This window comes from Bactrocera dorsalis, chromosome 3 (assembly GCF_023373825.1).
Source record: "Bactrocera dorsalis isolate Fly_Bdor chromosome 3, ASM2337382v1, whole genome shotgun sequence".
In the NCBI taxonomy this organism is placed as follows: domain Eukaryota; kingdom Metazoa; phylum Arthropoda; class Insecta; order Diptera; family Tephritidae; genus Bactrocera; species Bactrocera dorsalis.
Window position 1 is genome coordinate 80367136 of NC_064305.1, and position 14316 is coordinate 80381451.

General features: G+C 36.8%; 2 protein-coding genes across 5 annotated transcripts in view; both read left to right on the top strand.

Moving 5' to 3' along the window:
- The window catches only part of LOC105230025 (protein sax-3), a 363063-nt gene that overhangs the window by 155171 nt on the left and 193576 nt on the right, over positions 1–14316 (top strand). The window lies entirely within an intron of this gene.
- Positions 10964–14316, top strand: part of LOC105229981 (apolipoprotein D) — a 527418-nt gene continuing 524065 nt past the window's right edge. The window contains exon 1 of the mRNA XM_049452778.1: positions 10964–11010. Within this exon, the coding sequence (XP_049308735.1) occupies positions 10979–11010 (32 nt within the window). The 5' untranslated portion in view covers positions 10964–10978. The remainder of the gene's footprint in view (positions 11011–14316) is intronic.

Below are 14316 nucleotides of genomic sequence, written 5' to 3' on the forward strand. Positions count from 1 at the left end.
ATACATATTCGCACATTTATGTATATGTGCAACATGGACTTGCCGCCTTTTGACCACCTCACATGCGTTGCATTGCCTCACGGCCGGTTAATTGAAGCAAAAAGTTAACGCTCGATTGCACTTTGTGGCGATAACTCGATAATGATGCGATTTTTTTGTTTGTTGCAACAACAGCGAAATTATTATAATTAAAGGCGACGTGCAACACACTCAATCAAATGGACACATTCACGCATGCATAGCCAGAAGGGGCGCCCACGAAGCTTAGACAACACTTTCTCATGCTTGAACATAACGCTCTACTGTCTTCGTTGTTACTGGCTTGTGCCACACAGCTTTGCGCCCTTGTAACGTCGCATTCACTACATTTAAATTAATTGCAACAGTTGTATGTGTTGACAGTTGTTTAAGTTGCGCTTAAATGCATGAGTGTAGTTGTTGTTGTTGCTTTTATTTGTATTTTATTTTGTTCTCTGCCGTGCAACGCTTATTCTAATTGAAAACAATACCAAGTTCAAAGTGCTGCGGCCTCAACATTTTATTCAACACACATACACACACATATGCAATCTATATGTGTATTTGTTTTCAGTTTCATTTCTCCCTTTTGTTTATGCTACAGTTTCTCATTGTTTTATTTCTTAATTGAAAACAATCTAACCGCATGTGGCGGCCGGCATAAATTCAGACTGCTGTTGACTATGGCAGTGTGGCAGCAAAATTGTTGCAGCCCGTGCTTTTGCCACAGCGCACTTTCAGGCATCTATGCCACTAAGAATAAACGCGCTTAGGTATTCTATATATTTTTGTAGATCGTGCAACACGCTGTCAACACATTGTCACATGCCTTTGTTGACACAGTTGTTCTTGTTTTTGTTATGGAAAGTGTGTACAATGTGTAGAAAAATGCAAGCAGGTGTTTCCGTTTTGCCAAAGCGGCATCTATAATGGGTTCAAGTTCAACAAAGTGTCCGCCATATCGAATGGCAATTGGAATGTTGCAGCATAAATATTTTCACAGTTGGTTTTTAGCTAATAATAGTTCAATACAAAAACTTAAATAACAAGAAGATGATGATACGTGTAGTGGCATAGTGAAAAAATATTAAAAATAATAGAAATGAAGGAGGCAATATTTGTATTTAGTACCCAGTATATTGAAATTGCTCTGTGTGGCATTAAAATATAGTCACAAAATAACTACCAAACAACTAATTTAAAGTAAAAATCAAATCTATGTGAACCACTTTCAAAAATTTTAAGTTCAAAAGTTAAGAAATACGCACTCTATACTACTTGCAATAAAGGTAACCAATAAAGTAACCTATCCTTATTTGCAGAATACATATTTTTATACCCAAAATTTGGCATATTAAGTTTGTCATGAAGATTTCAATACCCAGCAGGAAACGTTGGAGACCTTACCATGGATATAACGTGACTTAAAATACAAAATAACGTATCATCACTTTTCACAAATTTACAGGCGAAGTTAAAGCGGTATAATAGAAACCTTTGATATTGAAACGAAATTAGAGTTATCGTTATAAAATGGTTATACATTAATTATTATATCTAACAACGATTTAACATGTTGTTTTTGCGAATACGTTGTTTTGGATTTTAGGAATAATAAGCTGAGTCGGTGTGGCAATGTCCGTTTGTCTGCCTATATATAAGCTAAAAAGTCATTCAGTGTTTTAGATATCAATCTGAAATTTTGTACACGTCCATGTCTCTCCAAAAGGCTGCTACTTTGTCGGAATCACATATATCCGAGCATTATATAGTATAACTGTCATACAAACTAAGCCATCGAAATTAAGTTTTTGTATGAAAAACTTTTCTATTTTACAAGATATCTTCACGAAATTTGGTATAACATAATGTTTAAAGCAATGCTTTGATTTACCAGAAATTTGTTCTAATCGGATAACTATATTATATAGCTGCCATACAAACAAAGCGTTAAAAATTAAGTCCTAATATGAAAAACTTTTTTACCTTAAGAGCTGTCTTCACGAAATTTGGCACAGCTTATTGGCCAATATAACGCTATAATCTCTGTAGATATTATTCTGATCGGAGCACTATGAGATATAACCCTCATACAAACTGAACGACAAAAATGAAGTACTTGTATGGAAAATTTTATTCTTTAACTAACTTTTAATGAAAATGTAGTGAAAATTCTTTTAAAAACTTTTTAAAAGTTATTTTCTGTTAAAAGAATACTATTTTTGGGCCAACAAAAAATTTAAGTTTATGTCTTCAACCAAGCAAAAATGTTTGCAAAGCTTACGCTTTCGAACCAAAAATTTTGGTTCCTCAAAGATATCCATTCCTTATCTACATAGCAGCCAAATCTATCCATATTCATTCTTCAAGAAGACATGCTTATCTAACTAATATATTTTTCCTTGCAAAGTTCTGCATAGACCTAACATAAAAAAATCGGAACTCCAACTCCATTCACCACTTCTCTTTCTATTTTTCCGAATATTCAAGCAATTTTTAAATTGTCTGCTAACCAGTATGTGATTGACAATTAATTTCGTATTCTTTGCTGCCACCTCACCGCTACTCCACCACTTACCTGCCAGTGGCGTTGTGGCCGCTCCATTACCAACTGCAATATCTCTCAGCTTTTTTCCTCGAAGAAATCGAAATTCTTCATCATTGCTTTCACATTCAATTAGAGAGTTGCAGAGAAATTAATTGAAATGTCCGCTGCAGCAATTAATCCTTGCAGCCAATGCTTAATCTGTAACTTGTAAAACGAGCAGTGAGTGCAATAGCAACAACAACAAAGCATCTGGAAGCTGAGATGGGCCGGCCGACCGACCGCCACAATTGCTCACACTGTCACGCTGTCATTCATGCAGCAAAAGAATCGCTCAAGCGAACAAATAGAAAAATGTCCAATGCAGTCTGTTGCAGCTGCACTCCTTACACTCGTGTCTCTTGAAAATAACAGTTATGCCTTGAGTCTTCGGTTCGTTGTCCACTTCACTGCGCTTCTTGACGTACATCTCTGTCATTCAGTCCGTTTGGCTAACTGACGTTGTCTTCCTTCCACCTTTGCACTGAGGAGGAGGAGGGGTGCAAGGTGCCAGCGCTGGGATCTCTGATAACTCTCTTGCGGCTGATTTGCACTGATTTCCCCCAGACAGACACAGGCACTCGCCTTCCACAATCATTCGCATGCTCCACACGCCTTTGCGCTGCCCCATCAGTCATTCATACATTTCATCAAACTTCAAATCAAGCGTGAATTTTACTATCGAGTGCAAAAATCTGTGCGCATCATGCCCTCAGGCCGATGAGAGGTCGGGTGCAGAAAAATTTGAAAAAGCTAAAAGCTGCCTTTTCCAATTTCATGCGCCTTGAAGTGGACATCAATTTCTGGGCAATTAGCAGAACACAATCGGCCGACGAAAGTGTGTGGCAACAATAGTAACGACAACAACTATGCGGCATGAATAAATCTATGAAATGAAAGTGACAGCAAGTTGTGCGAAGTAAGACTGATGGACGGCCGTGCAATTGCGAATCTGTGAGCATTGAAGAGTTCAATTGCAAAACTAATCAAAAGTGATGAGATTATGAACTATCACTCATCAAGCACACGCTTTCAAGCAGACACTATTGTGAATGGCCTATTGGTGATGATTTTCAATCCTCTTTTACACTTTTAAACGTTGTCTGAAAAAGATGTGAAAAAAGTGTCTGTTGATGAATGACATCCAATTTTACCACGTGACATTGTCAGAAGGTGCTCAAAAAGCGCTCGCTTTGCTTCGAAAATTTTCAGAATTTTACTCAATCAACTGAACTGCTCATTTTCATACAGTAAACTGTTACTTATTTTCTATTATTCCATTGAATTTTAATCTATTTGCCTCCAGTTAACTCAACTACTCACTTCTACACTTCATTCTAAATTGACAGCTATACGCCTGTCACATGTCATTCACTGACACAAGCAATCCCCGTTATGCAATTTAAACTTCTATTCCACTACTTTACTCTGACATTTCTGCTAATCACTGCATCGTCAAGCCAACAACGAAGTCAAAAAGTATTTAATTGAATAGCGAAATTCCTCACACATGCTTACGCCTTGGATTCGGCAATTTGTTACAATTGTCAGAAAATTGTCTCTAAATATTTACGTGCTTGCTTGTTTGTAATTCAGGCACTATTTTTCTCGTCTATGTCTACTTAAGTGTCTTTTAAAAATGAAACTACATTGTCGACTTAACTTAGTTACTCAAGTTAAATAGTATTCTTGCCGAGTTACGTTGGTGATGTGGAACTTGCGTTTCGCTTTAACGGTTACTCTTTCAAAGAGACTCAGCATTGAACATAAAACTGTTATGCTTTCAAATGTATGCTAAATATTTGTATAGCATCCTAAAGCTAGGCAATATTCTTTTAAAATCTTTCAGAGGAATACAAATATGCCAAAAGAGCTTCGCTTCTTCTCATTATGCTAGCCGGCTCTCAAAAATATGCTAAATAACTTAAGAGCGTCGTAAAGCTAGGCAAAAATTTACATGTATTTTCATCAAAATTTATTTTCGCCCTAAAATGTATGCCAAATAACTTTATATCATCCTAAAGGTAGGCAATACTTTACAGTCATTGTTGTCGAAATTCTGGAAGAGTTTATGGAAAAGTGATCGGAGCGAATAATAGAGAATAGAGAGAGCATAGAACTCAGTTCACTATTATAATCATACAGACAAAGGCCGTTAATTTTGTAGCGATACATTTATAAAGACTTGGATTATTTTCGAGAAAATATTCCGAACTTTCTTGCGAGGATTTCTCATACCCATATCGTCAGCTTTCTGTGCTAAGGAAAATATCATTTTTTCTATAGCTGCTGAGTTTTTACTTTTTGAAAACCTCATATTATTTCCTTCACTACTATAGACTCACTGATTCTTATGCCGAATCTATGGTCTCGAAAGTTCCATTTGTGAATAAGTCTGGGATTGGAGTAAATCGGTTTATTCTAAACTTGCCTCGTCTTAGTGTCAAAAGTAATCACCTGCTCCTAACCCGGTTCCTCGACACACTAACTAACTCATGCCACAATGCTGTGTTGCAGTCACCACCGCAACTATGACATACACTTATCAGTAGTGAGGCATCTACAAGTGCATTAACGTGCTTGCAGCAATTTTTGTGTCACTATGACAGTTGCAACAATGATGATGTTGCAAGTTCTCGGCACAGAAAATAAACATAGCAGCAAAAAGTATTGTGTGTGTGTGGCAGTGAAGAAAAGAATGAAATTAGTGTGTAGAATGTAAGCTGCAGCATTAGAAAGCAATTTGTGGCACAAGCATTTGTGGTGAGTAATTGAAAAAGTAGTTAATTTATAAATTGTTGCTCAAAGCTACTGTGTGCTGGGTGTGTGTGGCAAGTTGTGATGCTTGAGAATATGAGCGTTTAAAGAGAGCTTAAAATTGTAACATTTTGTGGCGTGCAACTACATATTGTGCTGTAATGATACCAATGCCACGCGTTCTGGCACTATAAAGTTGCCACATTTTACGGCAGATGATAAAATTTTTTTTTGTTTTTGTTCCAAATCACTAAAAATTATGTTGCAAATAAAATTTGTGTTGCCAAAATTTGTTGCAAGAATTTTTTTTTTGCAAATTACTAAAAATTATGTTGCCACAATTTGTAGCAGATGATACATTTTTTTGTTTTGTTGCAAATCATTAAAAATTATGTTGTAAATTAAATTTGTGTTGCCACAATTTGTGGCATATGATAATTTTTTTTTGTTTTGTTGCAAATCACAAAAAATTATGGGGAAAATTAAATTTGTGTTGCAAATGTGCGCTCTTAAAGTCGATTTTGTGGCAATTTCTATGCTACATAAGCGCCTACGCTACTTTCTTCCTGCTGCCGCGTACCAAATTGCGGCGCGTAGGTGTTGCACGGTGAATTAGTGCGAAATTCGGCTGCACGAATTGCCAGCAAATGTGAGTAATTTATAAGCGTAAACGCCCACAATCATTTTCTCCAACATACTTTGGTGTGGCAGCTGCAACACTTTTGCCACACGGACAAACAAACTTGCCATTAGCCTCTACATATTGCATCAAACCATAAGTAGTTGCAAGTATGCCATAATTTGACGCTCTACTTGCAACATTGATAGCTGCGCGCTTTGAACCGCCCATCGGCGCATGCTTCCTGCCTTCAATTGTGTTGCACTTACTCATTTTTCTTATTCTTATCACTGCTGCTTCCTTATATAAATTTCCTATATTCTTCCCGTCATTGCGTCGACTTCATCTGCTGTCGTATTGTGTTGCATGAATGCAATTTAACAGTAGCCGCCGCAATTTGCAAATACCTGCCACAGATTCTAACACCAAATAAGGTGCCACGCGGTGGCAGGCAGTCAGCGCAAGCTAGTTAGCCAGTTGCATGGCCAGCTTGTTGTCTGCTTGATGGCTCGGCCAACTGCCACATACCCCACTTTGGCCTACGCCACAACCGCAAACAACAAATCAAACGAAATCAGCAGCATGTGGCAGCAAATGGCAGTGGCAAGCAATTGCCCGCCATCATGATGCACGTTTCTGCAAGCCATTTATACTCAGCGCACGTGTGTGTGTTTGTGTGTGGCAGCTGCTTGTTTTCAATATTGTTTTTGCTTACCACTTCTTGCAACTTCTGTGCCGTTTTTTGTCTATGCGCTATTGTCTGCATGTGGCAGGCAGTCAGCCGACTACATGCTTGTGGACGTGTTTAGTGCCACCGCAAAGCGCAGCGCTGCACACTTATAACCCGCTAACCGCTCGAGTTGGACAGTAAATCATTTTTGCCATGCTGACCGCGTGGCCAGCCGGCACCGCGGCCAATAAGACGGCAGCAACAGCAACAACAACCCTGTAACTGTAACTGCATGTCTGTCCACTGTGACTTTCTTGTTGTTATTCTTATTGCTGTTTCTGTTGTTGTTGCTTATGTTACATGCGTGCTGTCTGCCGCTTGTGCGCCAACTCGCCAGCTCGCCGGTAGTCTTCGGTAGCTCTGCTGATCGAAGACAAGATAAAGTCGATTTGGAGCGCGATTGCTTGTTGGTCGCGCCCGTCCCGACACTGGGAACCAGGTCTGCTGTCTGCTTGTTGTCTTTTTCGTTTCGCCTGCATACTTTGTGACTCATTCGGCTTTCTTTCGTTTGGCTTTCTGCATTCGAAACTTTGATTTACTTACTTACTTATTGTATTTGTTGCACTTTTGTTGTTGTTGTTTTGGTTTTTTGTCTTGGCGTTGGCGTTACACATGCATTATCCCGTTTGCCATTGTGCCGTTTTGCGCCAATTTTTCCTGGTTAAGCAGATCTTTTATGCGATATGGCAGCTTTTTGTGTTGTTTTTGTTAAAAAGGTGCTATTCATATACACGTGTTTGTATGTATTTTTATGTCTGATGGTATCAGCAATATTATTTGGTAGATTGCTGTGTTATTCTTCATAAAAATACCGTTATTTTCATATTTTCTGCGTTTAAGGGTTTTATAAATTCTCATAACACACTCGTCTTATCTCTTTGTTGGGTCCTCAATCTGTTGGTTTACTTCAGAAAAAGTTCTTGATCGTTACATCACCAAAATTTTGTTGAGTTTGATTATAAAAATATTGGTATTGATGTCTCCTTTAAGCTTCCCATATTCAAAGCAGTTTTAAGTCAAAATAACAGTTTGGTGTTCTAATACCCAACCCAGTATAGTCTCCCCATCAATTCTCATCATTGTGTTCATAGAAAGACATATTCTTTATACTAGAGTTCTTTGTTAGTAGCGGCATTCCAGGGTGCGGTTTTATGGAGATATGAGATCACTCCAGTGATCTCAATAAAATTGTGACTGGCTCAAGTCCTTCATCGCTTTACATATTTTGATTCAAAACTAAGAGTTATTGGCATTCTCAGCTGGCCAAGTGGGATCTTTCATTACTCCAATCATAAGGATTGGCCAGTTTACTTAAGCTAATCCAGCCGAGAAACGGCATTTGTGGCTTAAAGCAACATCATCTTAAAAAATAAACAGAGTCCAAAGTTTAGTCCTTTTACTTTTCTGTGGCTTTAGAGTAATTTTGGGATCGTTCAAAATTTTCATACGATGCAAATTCCCTTCCAGATTTGGAACAAATATCGCTGGTTCATACTTTGAACTGGTCACATATCCGACCACAGAACTAATTCTTGTTTATGTAGTTTCACAACATTTCATCATATTCTTAACCATATCATTTGATGGAAAATAAGGTTTAGGGCTTTATTCTTAGAGCTATGAGATGTGTTGGCTAACGGTGGCTAGTACCAATTTTTCTAATATAAGACTTCTAAAGGTGCAGCAGTTTTTGTTCCTCAAGTGTTTGCGGTAAAGCTAAGATTATGAAATACGTCCTTGAAATTATTGCTCTTTTTTATAATAGGAGGAAGTATCGAATGCCGGCGTGCGGTACTTTAATCCGCTAAACCTACTCATGTCTCTCCCACGAAACCACTGGACAAAGTATTACTTCATAGGAGAGAAGAAACATTTAAGTATCCTCTATAGTAAGGCCTGACAGACGTCTAATCGGTTGTAAACGTCTCAATCTTGTCATAATTAGAGCTGCTGCCTCACTGCCAGCTTTCCACACATAAGTGCTGAAAATGTTCAACCGTGAGACTAACTCCAAGTGTGAAAGTTTGAAAACGGAAGGCAAAGATAAAGATAAACGTCGGACAGTATGGACTCATTACGATATTGGTATAGATAGCAGTTATAGCACTGAAGGCCACTGATCATTTGGGTCAGGTGGAAATCCAGTTCTCCACATTGTCTATCTATCCACGAATGTATATAAGTCCAGAATCAGTCTGTGAGTCCACCGTCTTTTGCATGAAGTTTGCCACCGTTGCTGCGGCATTGCGATGCTTTTTTGATTATCTCTTTTTGCTGCGGTAGACGTCTCTGATAGGATATGTATTCGTGGGAAGTCGTCTCTCTGAATGTCAAACGGCGCCATACTGATTAATAACGGGTGATTTTTTTGAGGTTAGGATTTTCATGCATTAGTATTTGACAGATCACGTGGGATTTCAGACATGGTGTCAAAGAGAAAGATGCTCAGTATGCTTTGACATTTCATCATGAATAGACTTACTAACGAGCAACGCTTGCAAATCATTGAATTTTATTACCAAAATCAGTGTTCGGTTCGAAATGTGTTTCGCGCGCGTGTTTTGTTCAGCGATGAGGCTCATTTCTGGTTGAATGGCTACGTAAATAAGCAAAATTGCCGCATTTGGGGTGAAGAGCAACCAGAAGCCGTTCAAGAACTGCCCATGCATCCCGAAAAATGCACTGTTTGGTGTGGTTTGTACGCTGGTGGAATCATTGGACCGTATTTTTTCAAAGATGCTGTTGGACGCAACGTTACGGTGAATGGCGATCGCTATCGTTCGATGCTAACAAACTTTTTGTTGCCAAAAATGGAAGAACTGAACTTGGTTGACATGTGGTTTCAACAAGATGGCGCTACATGCCACACAGCTCGCGATTCTATGGCCATTTTAAGGGAAAACTTCGGACAACAATTCATCTCAAGAAATGGACCCGTAAGTTGGCCACCAAGATCATGCGATTTAACGCCTTTAGACTATTTTTTGTGGGGCTACGTCAAGTCTAAAGTCTACAGAAATAAGCCAGCAACTATTCCAGCTTTGGAAGACAACATTTCCGAAGAAATTCGGGCTATTCCGGCCGAAATGCTCGAAAAAGTTGCCCAAAATTGGACTTTCCGAATGGACCACCTAAGACGCAGCCGCGGTCAACATTTAAATGAAATTATCTTCAAAAAGTAAATGTCATGAACCAATCTAACGTTTCAAATAAAGAACCGATGAGATTTTGCAAATTTTATGCGTTTTTTTTTTTAAAAAAAGTTATCAAGCTCTTAAAAAATCACCCTTTACGTCAGCGGCGTCATTTGGAATGCTTCGGAGAACACTTATCACGCGTATTGCAGAAATCATTGGCACTGCTTGGATTTGTCTAGTACATGATTTTATGCCTTGCGCCTGTATTTATATTGGAGTCGCATACAGTATAACTGAACTCCTTACCTTCGCTATTAAAAGTTGACCGCTGGAGCCTTATTTGCCATCATTCTAGATAAAGCATTATAGATTTTATTTGCTTTATGTGTCGTATTTTCCAAGCGCTCCTTGAATTTGAGTCCTGAGTCCACTATTACACCAAGGTACTTCAACTGCGGCTGTGAAGTAATCTCACTTTCTTCTATGGTGAACGATAAATTTTTTCAATTTTTCTGGAGCTTATGAGCAAGACTTCTCTTTTCTGCTCAGCCAGCTCTGGACTCATGGTAGAAAACCATTTATGAAGTTATTCAATTTGAGCCGGAGGTCATCCAGTTGTTTAGTCTCTGCCAGCACTATGAGATCATCCGCATATGCGATTGTTTTCACAGTTTTTGGTTGTGGCCAATATATTTATATACCTTTCCACCATTTGAGTATACCTTTCAGTGAACCGAATTCCAGTAAAGCGGTTTCGCCTTTAGTCTCACGCGTGTTCTTCCGTTGCGAGCGGAAGTCCTCGACTAAACTGGAAGTGAATAAAAAATTAAGTTGAGAGGATTGAATATATATCTACATATGTAGGTTCTTTAGAAATGTATAATAATAGCTTAAGTTGAACTTGGCTAACGACGCTTTTTACGATACCTCAGGATTTGAAGATTCGAATTTCGTAAAAATATTAATAAAGTATATAACCAGATGTTCCTTAAGATTGAACTACTTTTTTCAACTTAAGTCGACGAAAGCTACTCAGACTTATTACCATACATTTATTTATTATTTCCAAGTCATGTTTATATACCGTTAGCGTATCCTTTAATAAACTACTTTCCGCCTTCCGAAATACATTTATGGCAGCGAATTCGCGCATAAGCATGCAAAAATAACTGTTTTTCGCAATTGTCAAAGTAAATTCGGCAATAATATAATTTCCTTCGGCATTCCTTGCCCAAATACACAGAGAAATATGCCGTGCTTTGGCATTCCTTTGGCTAAAATTTATAAAGCATAATAAAATTTGCTTTGTCGCCGGCTTTTTCGTTTCCCCCGGCCCCCTCGGCTGGCTCGTGTACTCGAATAATGCGCCTTTCTGCAATTATTATTTATGTTTCGATGCTTGTTAATTCGTACATATTGCTCGGTGTTGTTGCTGTTCTTGTTGTGTGAAGTGTTCTATTGCCGCCTTGGCGTTCTTGGCGGCCACAAATGGCCCGACAGACCATAAACCGCTTTGTTAACATTTGTTCCTTCTTTTTGCATTTTTTTTTGTTGTATTTTGTCGCATTTACATTCATTTTGTTTTGATTTTTTCGCCATATTTTATTTGTGAATTTCATTTGTACATATGTATGTCTTTTTATTTTTTTCGTTAGCTTGTCTTTGCCATAATTTCTGCGTTGCAATTATGGTTTCGCATTGGTTATGCGCGGACACGCGCTCACCGCCACCTTATTGCCAGCGCTGTGTGCCGAAGTTGTTGTTTTTCGGCGTTGTTGTTGTTTTTTGTTGATGTTGTTGCTGTTGTACTAGAACGACAGTGCCGTCATAATGACCATAAGAGCGTGTTGTGGCAACGTCTTGCCAATTTGGTCATTGTGGCAGTAAGAGTCTTTAGTCTTTATGGGTATCTGCTTGCCGCAAATGTCCATACATACACATACACACACATATGTATGTTCATGCCTGCATCTGTGCTCCTAAGCGTGCTTTGCTAGTCTGCTTATAACTCTCCAGTCTGTTTGGTGTGTGCGCCTGCCACTTTGCCTTGCTGTGTGCCACCAAATTTGGCTTGCCATGCGCATGCATCTCTGACATTTTTTGAGATAAAAATCTTTATGCAATAATAAAACACAATGGCAAATAAAACAAAGCGGCAAACGGCAGTGCGTTTTGCTTGGTAATAGAAGTATACACACGCACTCAAATACATATACATATGTATATGTTTTTATACTAGTATATACATATCTACAGTTGCTTTGTCGTGTAGCTAAAACTGTGCACAGTCTACGCTAGTATTTGCAGAGTCTCATATTTATTATGCAAATATTCACTTTAAATTAAAACATAAATTGCATTAAATGAACTTGCAACGCCGATGTGGCAGTTTTATTGACCAATCTGCAGTGGCAGGCGCACACGTAGTAAATTTAATAATCTGAGTTTAGATGTGCATGAACAAAATTAAGGTGAATTTAAATTTAGAGATGGAGTTTAGTAGTTAAAATTGGAAGCAAGGGGTTGCCGTATGATTTTTTATCTATTCATGTATTTGAAAATTATTTTGTGTTAAAGAAATTTTCAAGAGAAGTTACATTTTTATAAATTTAAAGCTTAAAAATAATTTTTTTTATATTATACGGTACAAGGATTTGGTTTTCGGTACAAAAACGGTACATACAATATGATTTTTTTAATAATAGTTGATGAAATTTGCAATATTATTAATATTAAAAAAAAGTATACGGTGCATTTGAGGAATTTCTATATTGTCAAATTTAATCAAGAGGAGGTGCTATTCATATATTCTTTATCACCGAGATAAAATACTGCTATTAATAATCAGAAGCAGTAACTTTTAAAAATTATGCGGTACAAAGTTTTGGTTTTCGGTACAAAAACGGTACATATAAAATGATAAAATAACAACATTTTGTGAAAGTTGCAACATATTAGCAAAGTATTTAAATAACAAATATTAAAAAAAAAAATTTGAAAAATTCATAACAAGTATTATTAAATATGGTTAAATAAATTTATTTGACGTAATATTAATATTACGTAAAAATGTAAGGAAAATTTTTAGAAAAGGTTGTTTTGGTAATTTTTTCAAAATCGATATAAAATTTTGTTGCAGATTTTCAAAAGCAATAATCAAAAAAATATTTTCGGTACAGTGAACCAAATAACTTCGATACAAAAACGGTACACATAATACGATCAAATAACATCATTTTATGAAAGTTGCAACATATTATCAATTTATTTATAATACATAAAAAATATGAACACTTTTTTTGAAGATTTTCTAATAATTACTATTTTTAAATATGGTAAAACAGAATACATTATGATATTAAGAATTCTTTTGTAAATATTTCTGAACAGACTATTTCTAGCAATAATTTTTAGTACAATAATTTTTATTGCCGTATCAAAACACATGCGAAAAATATTCGGTACAAAAACGGTACACAAAATTTTTTTTATTATTATTGTTGTAAATTAAAAAGTTTCGAAAACTGCATGAATAAAATAATATAATAAATTAAAATATATAAATTAAATTTCGGTACAGAACAGGTACACTTTCTTTTCAAAATGGTAATGCGCAAATGCAAATTTTCTTTTCGGCATAAATATTTTCAGTTTTCAGGAAATTTACGATTCGAAAATGGAATTTCGGTACAAAATAGGTAAAAATGTTACACTTTTTCTGAAAATCTAAATACTGGGGTACAAAATTTGGCGACTAGGCGCGGAAGTTTCAGTTTCCATCAAGTTTACGATATATTATTTGAATTTGGGTACAAAATAGGTAAAATGTAGACATATTTGCTCAAAATCTGAAATTTTAGGTACAATATTTTACCATTCAACACATAAATTTTCAATTCTCAGCGACTTTACGACACGTTAATTTAATTTCGGTACAAAATAGGTACAATGAAGATGTTTGCTTTGGTATGATTCATATTATTTGTGGAACATACGAGTACTAATTCGAGTATGAGAAGGTATATGTAGCTAATGCAAAGTTATTCTTTTGACAGCACCCCCACAATTAAAGCTTCTCTCTCTTCATTAAGCTGTTTGCAAACAGCTGTGCAACGAATATTGCCAGTAATAATCGGCACATGTGCTGAGAAATCCAATTTAATTTGGTTCATTGAGCTTAGCGTTAATATAAGAGTGATTCCAAGGAAATAGTAAACATAATTTGAAGCAAGGTATAACTTTATTTATAAATTACAAAGTACATAAAATCTTCAATATATAAAATTTCTGGCAGTATACACCTGCCGAAAAAAATACAAAAAATATCTTGCAAAGCCGATAAATTTCCACAAAATAAGTCAAAGCCACAAAAGCATTGACAAGTTGCCGAAAAAATACTCTTGACTTACGCCAGAAACACAATAAGACCCAACTTAATACGACAATGCTCTGAATGTGTCCTTAAGTAATG